General features: G+C 46.9%; 1 protein-coding gene across 1 annotated transcript in view; it reads right to left on the reverse strand.

Annotated features, from left to right (window-relative positions):
• Window positions 1–13382, reverse strand: part of KEL (Kell metallo-endopeptidase (Kell blood group)) — a 590619-nt gene that overhangs the window by 117454 nt on the left and 459783 nt on the right. The window contains exon 10 of the mRNA XM_078655679.1: window positions 33–143. Coding sequence (XP_078511805.1) covers window positions 33–143 — 111 coding nt within the window. The remainder of the gene's footprint in view (window positions 1–32; window positions 144–13382) is intronic.

Here is a 13382-nt window from a genome sequence, read left to right on the forward strand (position 1 = left end):
GTGCACACATCACTCTTTAGAGAGGGTCTTACCACTTTCTTCGTTTCTGGCGGGAAGGTCTCCTTGACAAACATGGCCCCCAAGACCGGCTCAAAAAACCTGCTGGTGTCACTGAGGCACTTCTTCCAGCGAGGAGTCACTTCCTGCAAACATACAAGCACACTTTGTGTATGGAGGAGCAGCAAAGACACATCAAAGGATCATGAATAAGAAAGCTCTGTTTAAATGGGTTTAACTATTTTTTTAAATATATTTTTTTAAACATATTTTTATTGATTTTCCCACAAATAACATATTTATTTATTTATTTATTTATTAAATTTAAATAATGTAATAATGGATGTGACCTCCTGTATGGTAATATGAAGTGTTGTAACACAACTTTGCTTGTCTGATCAGCCTATTTTTTTTTTTCGTCACAAAGGAGTCTCAATACATACTTGGAAGGGATTGTCCAGATAGAGGCTTCCGCCTACAGACTCTGCTTAGTACAGAGATGCTACAGGGACCATCTGCTTATTTAGAGACACACACAAAACAGACAGAGCAGTAGCGGGCAGTCTGTGATCGCACATGTCTGATTTTACTATGCAACGCAACCCCTCAAAAAAGACCCAAACGCTCACAGACCTCGCAACTTACAAAAAGAACAGAATAGGAAGCGCTCCCCAAATAAGCATGGGGCATTGGAATAGTATCACCATTAGGAAAAAAAAAAAATGTAGTCATATCAAAGTCCAGATGGGTGCAGAGATTCTTCCATTTCAAACTTTACTCTTCGCATAATGAACACCCAGGCTGGGCAGGATCTTCAATATATGAAAAATAAAGTTTTTTTAAGTCTCACCTCTACGTCTTTTCGCATGTTTAGAGATTAAATACTGTTTTTATATAGAGCTTATTTAGAGAGTATAGGGGTGGGCAAACACCATGGGCCATATGTATCAAGCCAAATTGCCATCGCATACACGAAAATTCACCGAATTTCAGCGTTTGCGATCACAATTTAGCAGTGTGCAATGTATCACACAAAAACCCACTCGCAAAATAAGGAATCGTAAAATTTACGATTCCTTATTTTGCGAATGCATTTAAGGTATTGCAAACTGCGATTCCTTAAATGCAATGTAGAAGGCACCCAAGTTGTGCGATTTTGACTTAAGGAATCGCAAATTACCACCAACTTGAGGTTGGTGGTAATTTGCAATGTCTTTGAAAAATGCACTTTTTTTGCATTTTTCAAAGTGCCATTTGGTGAACATACATGCCCTCATGGCATGTATGTGTGCCACATCTGCACCCATGCTTATTTCAGGGGTGCAACAGGGTGTCCTTGTGACACCATTGCATCCTTGAAAATGCAATCACAATTTGCAAGCACCTAATGTCTACCCATTCATTCCTATGGGCCTATAGGCATATTAAGGAATTTGTAGGATTCGCAAAAGTTTTTGCAAATAATACATACATCACGTTTTTGAGATTCTCAAATAGCGATTCCCCAAAAAATCGCTATTTGAGACTCGCAAAACAACATTGAGATACATATGGCACCATGTGTATACAGGAAGATAGGAACTTTTAACATTATTTAGACCTGCAAATGCTGAAATTCCATAAATTCAAGAAGTAATGCAGTTTATTACCTTTGCCAGGTAATTGCTCCACAAAATTAAGTTAACATAACATAGCCTAGATTTTTACCTAATAATACTTAACACCATAGCTGCTTCGTTTGAAGAAACGGGCGGCGCCGCGTCTGCCATTGGCCGTTCGCAGGTAGTGCCCACGACGGCCAACGGCCAACGGGAGCACTTAGGGCCAGATGTAAGTGGCCTATTACCGGTCGGTAACGGCCAATTTCGGCCGTTACCGACCGGTATATTGGATTCGGCATGTAGGGGGCATCTGATTTACAGAATCGGTAAATTTATCGTTTCGGTAAATATACAGAATCGGTAAAATACCGAACCGGTAAATTTACCGATTCTGTAAATCAAGATGTAGGTGGCACGTCACAGAGTGCCACAGGCCCTTTAGGAGTCGGTATTTACCAGCTGGACTAGCTCCGTGGTGGTCGCTCCCCCACGCTTTCAGCCACGATCCCCTGGCTGATTGCTCCACTCCTCCTGCACAGCTTGCTGGTTCTGCCGACTGCCTGCCCCAGCTACTGCTCCTAACACCCTTTGCCTGCCTGGGTGAGCGCGCTCCGACGTCGCCTGCATTCCCTGAGTGCCTAGAGGTGAACATAGCGCCTGGTATCGTTTTTATGTGAATCATTTCATTGTATATTGCGCTGCATTGACTGTTTATTTATTTACTTTATTGACGCTTTTATTGTAGTCCCAGTTTCGTTTTCGCCCGTCCATTTTGTGTTTGGTCACTCGTGGACCGTGTCTCCTCCCCGCTCCCCGCCTCCCAGCAGCCCCTCCCACCCACAAGCAAAGCAGCCCGATCCTCCCTACACCCCTCTGTGACCAGCTGGACTAGCTCCGTGGTGGTCGCTCCCCCACGCTTTCAGCCACGATCCCCTGGCTGATTGCTCCACTCCTCCTGCACAGCTTGCTGGTTCTGCCGACTGCCTGCCCCAGCTACTGCTCCTAACACCCTTTGCCTGCCTGGGGGAGCGCGCTCCGACGTCGCCTGCATTCCCTGAGTGCCTAGAGATGAACATAGCGCCTGGTATCGTTTTTATGTGAATCATTTCATTGTATATTGCGCTGCATTGACTGTTTATTTACTTTATTGACGCTTTGATTGTAGTCCCAGTTTCGTTTTCGCCCGTCCATTTTGTGTTTGGTCACTCGTGGACCGTGTCTCCTCCCCGCTCCCCGCCTCCCAGCAGCCCCTCCCACGCTCCGCCCCCCTCCACTATCTATATATGACAGAAGCTTTAACGCGCAGCGTCCACGCGCAGCGTTCGCGCCCCTTGTGCGCCGAAGGTGCGCCAAAGGTAAGCCCGTCTACGCCCGTCTGCGCCTGGACCGTGCCCAGTGCCAGACCCCTTGGTCCTCGCAATGCCCAGCCCTCCCGCATTACTTACGACCCCTCCACCCTCCTAGCCCTTAACCTCGGCCGTCTCCCCAACTGCGCCCAAGCCGCTCCTGGACACACCCATGGACCCTTCACATGCTACTCCTGCAAGTTCAACGACAGTAAGATAAACTCCTCTTCCACGATCGCACAACAGATATCTGACTCCAACCACCTAAAATGCATCCTGCTCAACACCCGATCAGTCCACAGACACGCCATCAACCTCTGGAACCTACTAGACACCATTTCTCCCGACGTCGCCTTCCTTACAGAAACATGGATGAACGCATCATCAGCACCAGACATCACCATTGCCATCCCGGAAGGCTACAAGATCATCCGTAAGGACCGCACCGACCAAACAGGAGGAGGCATCGCTATCGTCCATAAGAACTCCATCCGCATCTCAACCAGCTCAGACGTCAACCTTGCCAGCGCCGAACACCTTCATTTCCAGATCCACACCGACCCCAAAACCACACTCAGAGGCACACTCCTCTACCGGCCTCCAGGACCCCGCGCACAATTCAGCGACGTTATCACTGACTTTATCACCCCACACGCCCTCCCCTCCGAGGAATACATTCTACTGGGAGACCTCAACTTTCACCTGGAAAAGAGCAATGACAGCAACGCCACCTCCCTCCTGGACAATCTCGCCAACCTCGGACTCAATCAACTCGTCACTACGCCCACCCACATCGCAGGTCACACACTCGACCCTATCTTCACCTCCAGCAAACATGTCTCCTTCAGTCACACCACTATTCTCCATTGGACGGACCACAGCTGCGTACACTTTACCTACAATAAGTCCACAACTCACAACCATCCTCAACCTACTCTGCGAAGAAACTGGAACAAAGTCACCATCGACCAGATCTCCTCATCGCTTCTTCAAAACCCCCCTGCCCACTCCTCAAACCCCGACCAAGCAGCAATTAACCTCACCCAATGGATATCCAACAGTGCCGACATCCTAGCACCGCTGAAAAAACGTCAAATCAAACTAGGCAGCAAAAACGCCTCCTGGTTCAACGATGATCTTAAGAAATCCAAGAAACTCTGTCGCTCCCTCGAGAAGGCCTGGAAAAAAGACCCAAACACCAGCACCAGGGACGCCTTCAAAAACGCCACCCGCATACACCACCAACTTATCCGATCTGCCAAGAAAGCCGCATTCAAAGACCGACTAGACAACAACGCCCACAACAGCAAGGAATTATTCAACATCGTCAAAGAATTTACCAACCCCATAGCCAACTCCAACGACATCACCCCCTCTCAAGCCCTCTGCGACTCCCTAGCTTCGTTCTTCCACAACAAAATCGCAGACATCCACAACAGCTTCGACAACCGACCCGGAGACCAACCCACCCAACCTTCTGCAGGACCCTCACCCCCCTCGAACATCCTTAATGACTGGAACCCAATCTCAACTGAGGACACCATCCGCCTGATGAACTCCATCCATTCAGGATCCCCCACAGACCCCTGCCCTCACCACATCCTCAACAAAGCAGACTCCATCATAGCACCACACCTCCGAGACGTCATCAACTGCTCCCTCAAATCCGGCACCTTCCCAGAAAGCTGGAAACATGCCGAACTCAGCGCCCTTCTGAAAAAACCCCCAGCTGACCCCACCGAACTCAAAAACTACCGCCCCATCTCGCTCCTCCCATTCCCGGCCAAAGTCATCGAGAAAGCTGTCAACAACCAGCTCGCCGCCTTCCTCGAAACCAACAAATCCCTCGACTCCTCACAGTCCGGCTTCCGAGCCAAACACAGCACTGAGACCGCACTCATCGCAGCAACAGATGACATTCGAACTCTACTGGACAATGGAGACACAGTCGCCCTCATCCTCCTGCATGAAGGAATGAAAGATGTAGCCGAGTGGATGAAGCACAGCCGTCTGAAACTTAACTCAGACAAAACAGAAGTCCTTATCTTAGGTACCTCCCCCTCCGCCTGGGATGACTCTTGGTGGCCAGAGGCCCTTGAAAAAGCACCCACCCCGACGGACCACGCACGGAACCTGGGCATCATCCTGGACTCCTCACTCTCTATGAACAGACAAGTCAACGCCGTTTCATCATCTTGCTTCAACATTCTTCGCATGCTCAAAAAAACATTTCGCTGGATCCCCACCGAAACCAGAAAAACGGTCACCCATGCACTGGTCACCAGCCGCCTGGACTACGGAAACACCCTATACGCAGGTATCAGTGCAAAACTCCAGAAAAAACTCCAACGCATCCAGAACGCATCAGCCAGACTCATACTAGACATCCCACGTAAAGACCACATCTCTAATCACCTGAAAAACCTCCACTGGCTCCCCGTCAATAAGAGGATTACTTTCCGCCTCCTAACCCACGCACACAAAGCACTTTACGAACTTGGACCCGAATGCCTCAACACACGACTTTCCTTCTACACCCCCTCCCGCCAACTACGTTCCTCCAACCAAGCGCTTGCTACCGTACCTCACATCAATAAAACCACCATGGGAGGTAGATCCTTCTCCTACCTCGCAGCTAAAACCTGGAACTCACTCCCCACTCACCTTCGTCTCACTCAGAACCACCTAGCATTCAGAAAGCAACTTAAAACTTGGATATTCGACAAGTAATTCCCCACTCTTCTTCAAGCGCCTTGAGACCCTCCGGGTATGTAGCGCGCTATATAAATCTTTGACTTGACTTGACATTGTGTGGTAAAATACCGATTTCAGGTGTACATGTACATCTGTGCATGTACACCTATGCCATGTGGCACACAGACATGCCCTTAGGGCATGTCTGTGTGCCACATGGCACACAAGCCTGCACTTGGGGTGCTACAGGGTGTCAAAGTGACACCCCGTTCCCCCTGCCAGGATTCGGTATTTACCGATTCTGTAAATACCGAATCGGTATTTCCCATTGATTCCTATGGGCTTCAAAGCCCATAGGAATCAATGGGAAATACCGATTCGGTATTTACAGAATCGGTAAATACCGAATCTGTAAGATTCGGTAATTGTGTTTTACAAATTACCTACATCTGCCTCCTTCTAATTTACCGATTCATAAATACCAAATCGGTATAATTCAGTATTTATGAGTCGGTAAATTAGATTTACCTACATCTGGCCCTTAAAGGGTTAACATCATTTTCCAGAAACACCTCCGTTGACATCGCGTGTGCCAAAGATTATGGCAGATAGTATAAAAAAAAATTCACCTGATTAATTTAAACTTAGTTTGCTTGCAGCATCGGTGCCTCCATGAGAACGGAGGAGAGTGGCCCCTTCACTGGAAAGCAGGAAACATGAAAAATAAAATGGTAATAAAACAGATTTATTACCATTTTATTTTTCGTGCTGGCCGCAGCCAAGTCTGGAGGCATGGCCATAGCAGAGATCAAAACTGTGCACCTCAGTATAAAGTGCGCATGTCACTTTGGCCAGCTGTCTTGCAACAGCAAGCCTAACATGTGCACTCTAAACACTCCAAACCAAGCTGTCCTCGACAGCTGGGTGGTCCCCAAGCACAGAATCCCTCTGCTTTAAGGAGCGTCACACCAACGCACTGCAGCCAATCCTGGTGTTTCTCTCATGCTGCCTGAGCAGGATGAGAGAAACATCTGGATTGGTAGAGGGGAGTTGCTGGCTGGAGCTCTGAGAGCCTGTGCTGCTGAGAAGAAGAGGAACATCAAGGGCGAGGCAGTAGGTAAGTAAGTCTTTTTATTTTTTAGGTCGAGCTCTGCAAGACCTGTTGTATCCTCTTCTATGGGCTCTGGCACACCTACTGATTGTCATTGGTTGTTACAGGTGGCATTTAGAAATTCTGGCCTGTTATTGGTTCATTCCTGTAAATGTCTCTCCTTTCTCTGCACAGCTGTCTTTCTGGCGATTTCACTCATAGAACATTTTGGTTGGCCATGACACTGTATAGCGTGTGATGGCCCCTCGTCCCTCCTACTCGCTCTCCCATTGAGCATCCTCCCCGTAACATGACATTGTCAAAACCTATCAGCACTGGTGTTCGTCGATGTGCACTTCATCCCCATGGCCCTGTTGTTTTTAGTACATTGAGTACTGTTGCGGTATGTTCTTTTTTCCCCCCTCAACTCTTTATTTCCTTTAGATGTAATTATTAGACGAGAATTGTTGGGTTTGCAGTGCTTGCTGTAATTTCAAAACGTTGGAGTGTATATGGTTTTTGCTTTGTACCTTCCAACAGGCACTGGCAGCAGAGATGCCTGACCGAGCAGAGACATGTTGTAACCGTCCGGCTTAAGTCTACTGCCCGCCTGACAACACACTGAGCTAAATTCATCCGCAAACGAAGTACACTCCTCTTCGATGTGTTTAGCACTACCATTCTGTGAAAGACTACTAATACTTTAGGATTGGCTGGGTTTCCGCATTACGGGCTCCATGGGCGTCCGCAGGGGGGGGGCAAGGAGGGGCGCTTGCCCCCCCCTGGAGCACCTCTCCTTGCCCCCCCCCCCTGCACACGCCCATATGCACAAATGCTTCCCGGAGGAAGGCCTGACGCCGGGGCTCGGAGGGAGGCCTGACGCTGGGGCTCGTCCTCTGCAAAAGGCCTCAGCTCCCTCTAAGCACAAGAGCAGCCCCACCCCGCCCATTATCATTCTGTGTGAGGCTGATTGCCACATACAGAATGACAATGGGTCAGTCTGGGCTGGCACAGCATGTGGCGGCCTCCTAAAGCCTCAGTCCAGGGCAGGGCATTCTGTCACATGGAAGTGCAAAAACGCCCATGCTGCTGCTAGATTAGAATCCAGTTAGCTAAAGGAAGGCGGTGAAAGAAGTTGAAAGGAAAGGATTATAGTTATAGTATAGCAGCCATGGTTGCTGCTTTTTTATTTTATGCAACTAACAACGATTGACAAAGCCAATAATTCTGGCTTGTTGTAGGTGTAACGTTACTTGTTCTAAGTGTAATGCTACTTGTTGTATTATATATCTGGATGCAATGACAGAAGCAACAAAAATACCAGTCGGGCGGCACATTATATTAAGCACAGAATTTTAGCTTACGTGTTTTAAGCCTGTGGTATATAAATAAATAATACCGGATCTAGGTTTGACTAGGCATAGCAATAACAGATAGCTCAATAAATAAGAGTCAAGATTCGAGGTAGTAGGAGTTTTGCAGGTTTATTACAGCATAAAGGACAGGAACAGGACAACCTGCATAGGAATAGGATGGCAGGGCCCAGCAGCTGCCGGGGCTGGATCTGGGATGAGCGCGCTAACATTTAATAACAATACCCGATCATATATACTAAAACAGTTGCATTACAAGACATACGATAGGCGGAGCAGTGGGTGTGGTCAATAGCAGTCGCGAAAGATAAGGGTGAAAGTAGGTGTAACAGAGGCGTATACATAGACATGTGATGCAAACGTAACAGAATATGTCATGAATGGGGCGGAAACATGGAGGGGGCTACCTAAGGAGCCGGGACCTCTGACCTAATGGTGCGCGCAAGCTGGCAATGACGTGTTACTAGGAGAAGCTGGGGGCTTCGAACTCTGTGCTAAGAGCAGAGACTGAAGTCTGGAGAGTCAGGGCGACATGTACCTAAGCACTATCTAGTATCTGATGTTTAGAGAACATGTTGATAGAATCCAAAAGTTATCGGGGTAAAGGCTAACAGACTCTAAGACAGGAGCATGCATTATTCTACATGTAGTGCGTGATGAAGAATATTAAATGACCATTAAATGCAGTATTTCTCTTACATGGAGACGTAGAGGCTAGACAATGACGGAAACTATTGATGCGATTCAGTAGCTTTAGGAATGCAGAGAAGGAGGGCTGGACTGATAACTAGAATCATAACATACTCTTGGCAGACTCGTAGGCAGAGCCAGGCTGAGCCGGGCACTGTGAGGCAGGAAGTAAGTGAAGGGTCGAGGATACAGGTGGGGGCTGTATCGCTCCTCAGCGAGGCTTCAGGAGACAGGAGCTGAATCTGGTGTCCAGGCCCTTTTGAGGCCTAGAAACGGGGACTTTATAATGGAATAACGTGCACACTGAGAAACGTGGCAACGTAGCTTTACATAGGCCTGATATTCGTAGTATTCACGAGAACTGGAAACTGACATACTAGAGGTGGATACAACTGTAATTGCGTCATTAATCGAACATGGGGAATACATATGCATATTAATCATGCACACATAACATATGATGGAGGACGCGTAGGGACACAGAACATGGCAAAATTTACTTTTCCACATTCCCTCCTTGTCACTACGTTTCCATCAGGAAACATCAATGTTCATGATACCATCTATCATTTCATACAGCATCAATTGTTCGTCTCGAATTTTCTTGGAACGGGATTTAGAACGGGGCTTGGGACTAGGAATACAAGAGGTAGCACAAATGCCGCAAATCGCAGGGCCACATTGTATACAGAGGCAGCAGCTGAATATGATCGCTACGGCAATACCTAGAAAGGACAAGACTTTCCATCCCCAAGCGGAAATTATATTCCAGAACCAACCGGACCATGTCCAGGTGCCTGGATCTTGGTGTAACAGATGGGCAATTTTATGGAGTCTGGTTATAGCTGAATAAACAGACGGCGCGTTATTAGGAATGAAAATGCAGCAACTAGATCCGATGACTCTACAGGCCCCGCCCCTATCGGCCAATATGACGTCAAGGACGAGACGATTCTGTAAAACGACAAATCTCATAGCAGATTGCTCTTCGGTTAAGTTACCTAGAGCAGAGGCAGTCTCATTGACTACTACTTCAAGGGTTCTGGTTAATCTACGAATTAGCTTACTATTCTGGATAGGTCCTATAAAGAAGAAGAAACCTCTATTGAAATCTGTATACTGTTCTAGAGCAGTTTCAGTATAATCGACAATGGGGGACTCCCTTCTATGTCTAATGTGTACTAGATGTGTGTTTCTATGATAATCAGATGGGGCTAGGAAAACAGGTGGCAGTAGGAAGGCAATGTAACAGGTTCCCTCCCAATCGAGGGGCAGACGAACATATGCGGTCTGACCACAAATAAAATAAGAATGGCGTGAAGCTTTGAAAATAGATTTCCCACTGTCACTATATTTGACAATAGTAGTACAATCACTATGTCCTACATGTACGGAACCATTATTTCTAACACATAATTCGCCTTTGACTGGTAGTACTGAAATAGCAGGTAAGTCTGGAGTGGAATCAGACTGAACATTCAGGACCATGAAATTCGAAGAATAATTACCTAAATTGTAAACTTCGTTTTCTAGATCTAACCCTGTTCTGTGGGGAAGACCTTGCTTGTCTGTAAAACATGTACTGTTAAGAAAAGACATATCTGTTAAAGATGACGTTAACGTGGACCATGCTCCACACGAACCATTATGTGAAAATGGATAAGAAAAGAGTGGCAGAACTCCCTTCGGTGTCTGGAAAGGGGGGAGTCGACCACACACCCAACAATTTGTGGCATTGCTGGTCTGGTGTGAATAATGTAACATGCGGATAAAAGAATTATTACGCATAGCGAGGCGGTAAGAGAGTTCATGAGGAGGCAGATCACTAAACGTGTGCTCTACTGTAGCATTAGAAGACTTATTTACATGAGGCACTGGAAAATACAGGTAAAATGCATAACTGGTGCAGGAAATCATAATACTGAGAAATAATATGAAACTTAGAAAAACGATACATCGGATTGAGTTTTGACTAACTCTCTCACTATGGGGGTCTATTTTATACATGTCAGAAACCGGTCTAACCGTTTCACCTACGGGAGGACTTAGACAATCAAACTGGCTGACTTATTTTACTAGACCTTAACTTAAGCTTATACTCCTGTTGCGGAGTTTTCTCTAACAGGGAGGGTGCAGTATCATTGTCTTTTGCGGGACAGTCCTTAAGAATAGTACTTTGGCAGTCCTTTGAATCCTGGGAAATGTTCTTTGAGACTGGCTTCAATCCATAAAATTTTTTAATATGCGAAAGATGCACCCAGCCTTTGCGTCCCTCCAACTTCACGGCTGTACGGGTGGTCAGGAGGACCTGTCGGGGCTCCTTCCAGCGAGGCTCCAGCGGACTTGAGCGATCGAAATTTCGCACTAGGACCATGGATCCGGGAACGATTTCATGCGGTGCCACCTCGGTATTGTCTGGAAATGCGGCGGCAACCTGTGAACGACAAGAGTTGAGGGCAGACATCAAGGAAGCTAGGTAATCTGTCAGCATATTACTTGAAACATCGGTAATACTTCGGGGTCTAGGAGTACCCCACATGTTAGGGGGGCGGCCGAAAACGACCTCATACGGGGACAGACCTGATCTGGAATGTGCGACCATGCGCATATAGAACAGAGCGACTGGCAGAGCTACTAGCCAGTCCACACCTTTCTCTTGACAAACTTTTGCAATTCGGATTTTCAGGGTCTGATTATGTCTCTCTACGAGACCAGCTGCTTCAGGATGGCGTACACAATGGAACTTCCACTGGTACCCTAACAAAAGGGAAACGTGCTTCATGAGTTCAGATGAGAATGGCTGGCCGTTGTCAGAATATACGACTCTAGGGAGTCCGTAACGGGGAAGGAATTCACGAACCAACTGCTTGGCAGTGGTCGCGGCTGTGTAATCTGGGACTGGATATGCCTCCGTCCACCTGGACAAAGCGCATACAACTACAAGGACATACTTGAAACCTCGACATCGCTCCATCTGAATGTAATCCATCTGGAGGACTTCAAAAGGGTGGTCAGGGGGCTGGAATCCACCTTGTTCCACCGGGACACTTTTACCTGGATTGAACTGGCAACATATCATACAGGTACGGACTTTCTGCTTGGCTGCAGCTCGTAAATGCTTGTTGAACCAAATATTCTGGATGCTGTCTAACATGGCTTTTTCTCCTAAATGCGCTGGACTATGTGCGGTATTAATAATGACTTGAACCATAGAGTCGGGGAGAAACCATGTGGTTCTACCCTTCGTTAACCATCCTTGATCTGTCTGTACCCCTCCTTGTTCGGACCATTTCTTGATTTCATCGAGAGTAGCATGTAACTGGATATCTATGACATCTTGAGTAGGGTCTTTAACTGTCATACATGTAGTCGGATCTGGAGTGTGTGTCTGTGTCGGATTAACTGTAGTGTCTGGGGTCTGAGCTGTAAGCTTGGCTGTGCGATCTGCTAGATCATTACCTTGGGAAATAGTGTCAGTAACTTTCGTATGTGCTTTGCACTTCATGATAGCAATGGATGTCGGTAAATGTATTGCATCTAACAGAGCTTGAATGAGAAGACCATGCTGAATCTTGGTTCCATGAGAAGTCATGAAACCTCTCTCTTGCCAGAGCACTCCAAAGTCGTGTACAACTCCAAATGCGTAACGTGAATCTGTGTAAACATTAACTTTCAGGTTCTTGGCGTGAATGCAGGCTTGTGTCAGAGCAACTAGCTCTGCTGCTTGAGCAGACAGGGTGTCAATACGGTGTGTCTCTATAACGTCGGTGTCGGTAGTCACTGCATACGCGGCGACTAGTTCTCCTGTACTTGTTCTCATACATGAACCATCCACATAAAGTGTCAGGTCTGGATCTGGTAATGGAATATCTGTCAGATCTTGTCTTGGCTTTGTCATGATGTTAACTACTTCCACACAATCGTGTGTGGCAGAATTCGAAGTAACTGATGGTAACAATGTAGCAGGATTTAAAACGTTGCAGCGTCTGATTTCTATGTGTGGCTGGAACAGTGTCAATTCATAACCTGTCAATCGTGCAATAGTCAAGTGCTGAGTTTGTGTTCGGTTTAAAAGAACTTCCACGGAGTGTGGAACTTGTACTGTCAGGGAGTGTCCTAATACTATGGAATCACTTTGTCTGATAGCTAGTGCAGTGGCTGCAACTGACTTGAGGCACGCAGGCAGAGCCTGGGCTACAGGATCTAATGTGCTCGAAAAATAAGCACAGGGCTTGTATTGTCCTGCTTGATCTTGTGTGAGAACAGATAATGCTGTACCTTCGCGTTCTGTGACGAAAAGTGTAAAAGGCTTACTGTAGTTCGGTGTTGCTAGAACTGGAGCTTGACATAGGGCTTTCTTTAACTCATTGAAACTAAGTGTATGTTCAGATGTCCAAGGGAGGACAGTCGATACGGCTGCCTCCTGTGTCGTTAACTGTATCAGTGGCTTGGCTAGAAATGCATACTGAGGAATCCATTGTCTGCAATAAGAAGTAAGGCCAATAAAAGCACATACCTCCTTCTGGGTCTTGGGCTGAGGAAGACTCGCTATTAACTGGATTCGGTCTGGTGTCAACTGCCTACCCCTCTT

Source organism: Lissotriton helveticus, chromosome 7, assembly GCF_964261635.1.
Source record: "Lissotriton helveticus chromosome 7, aLisHel1.1, whole genome shotgun sequence".
Taxonomy (NCBI): Eukaryota; Metazoa; Chordata; class Amphibia; order Caudata; family Salamandridae; genus Lissotriton; species Lissotriton helveticus.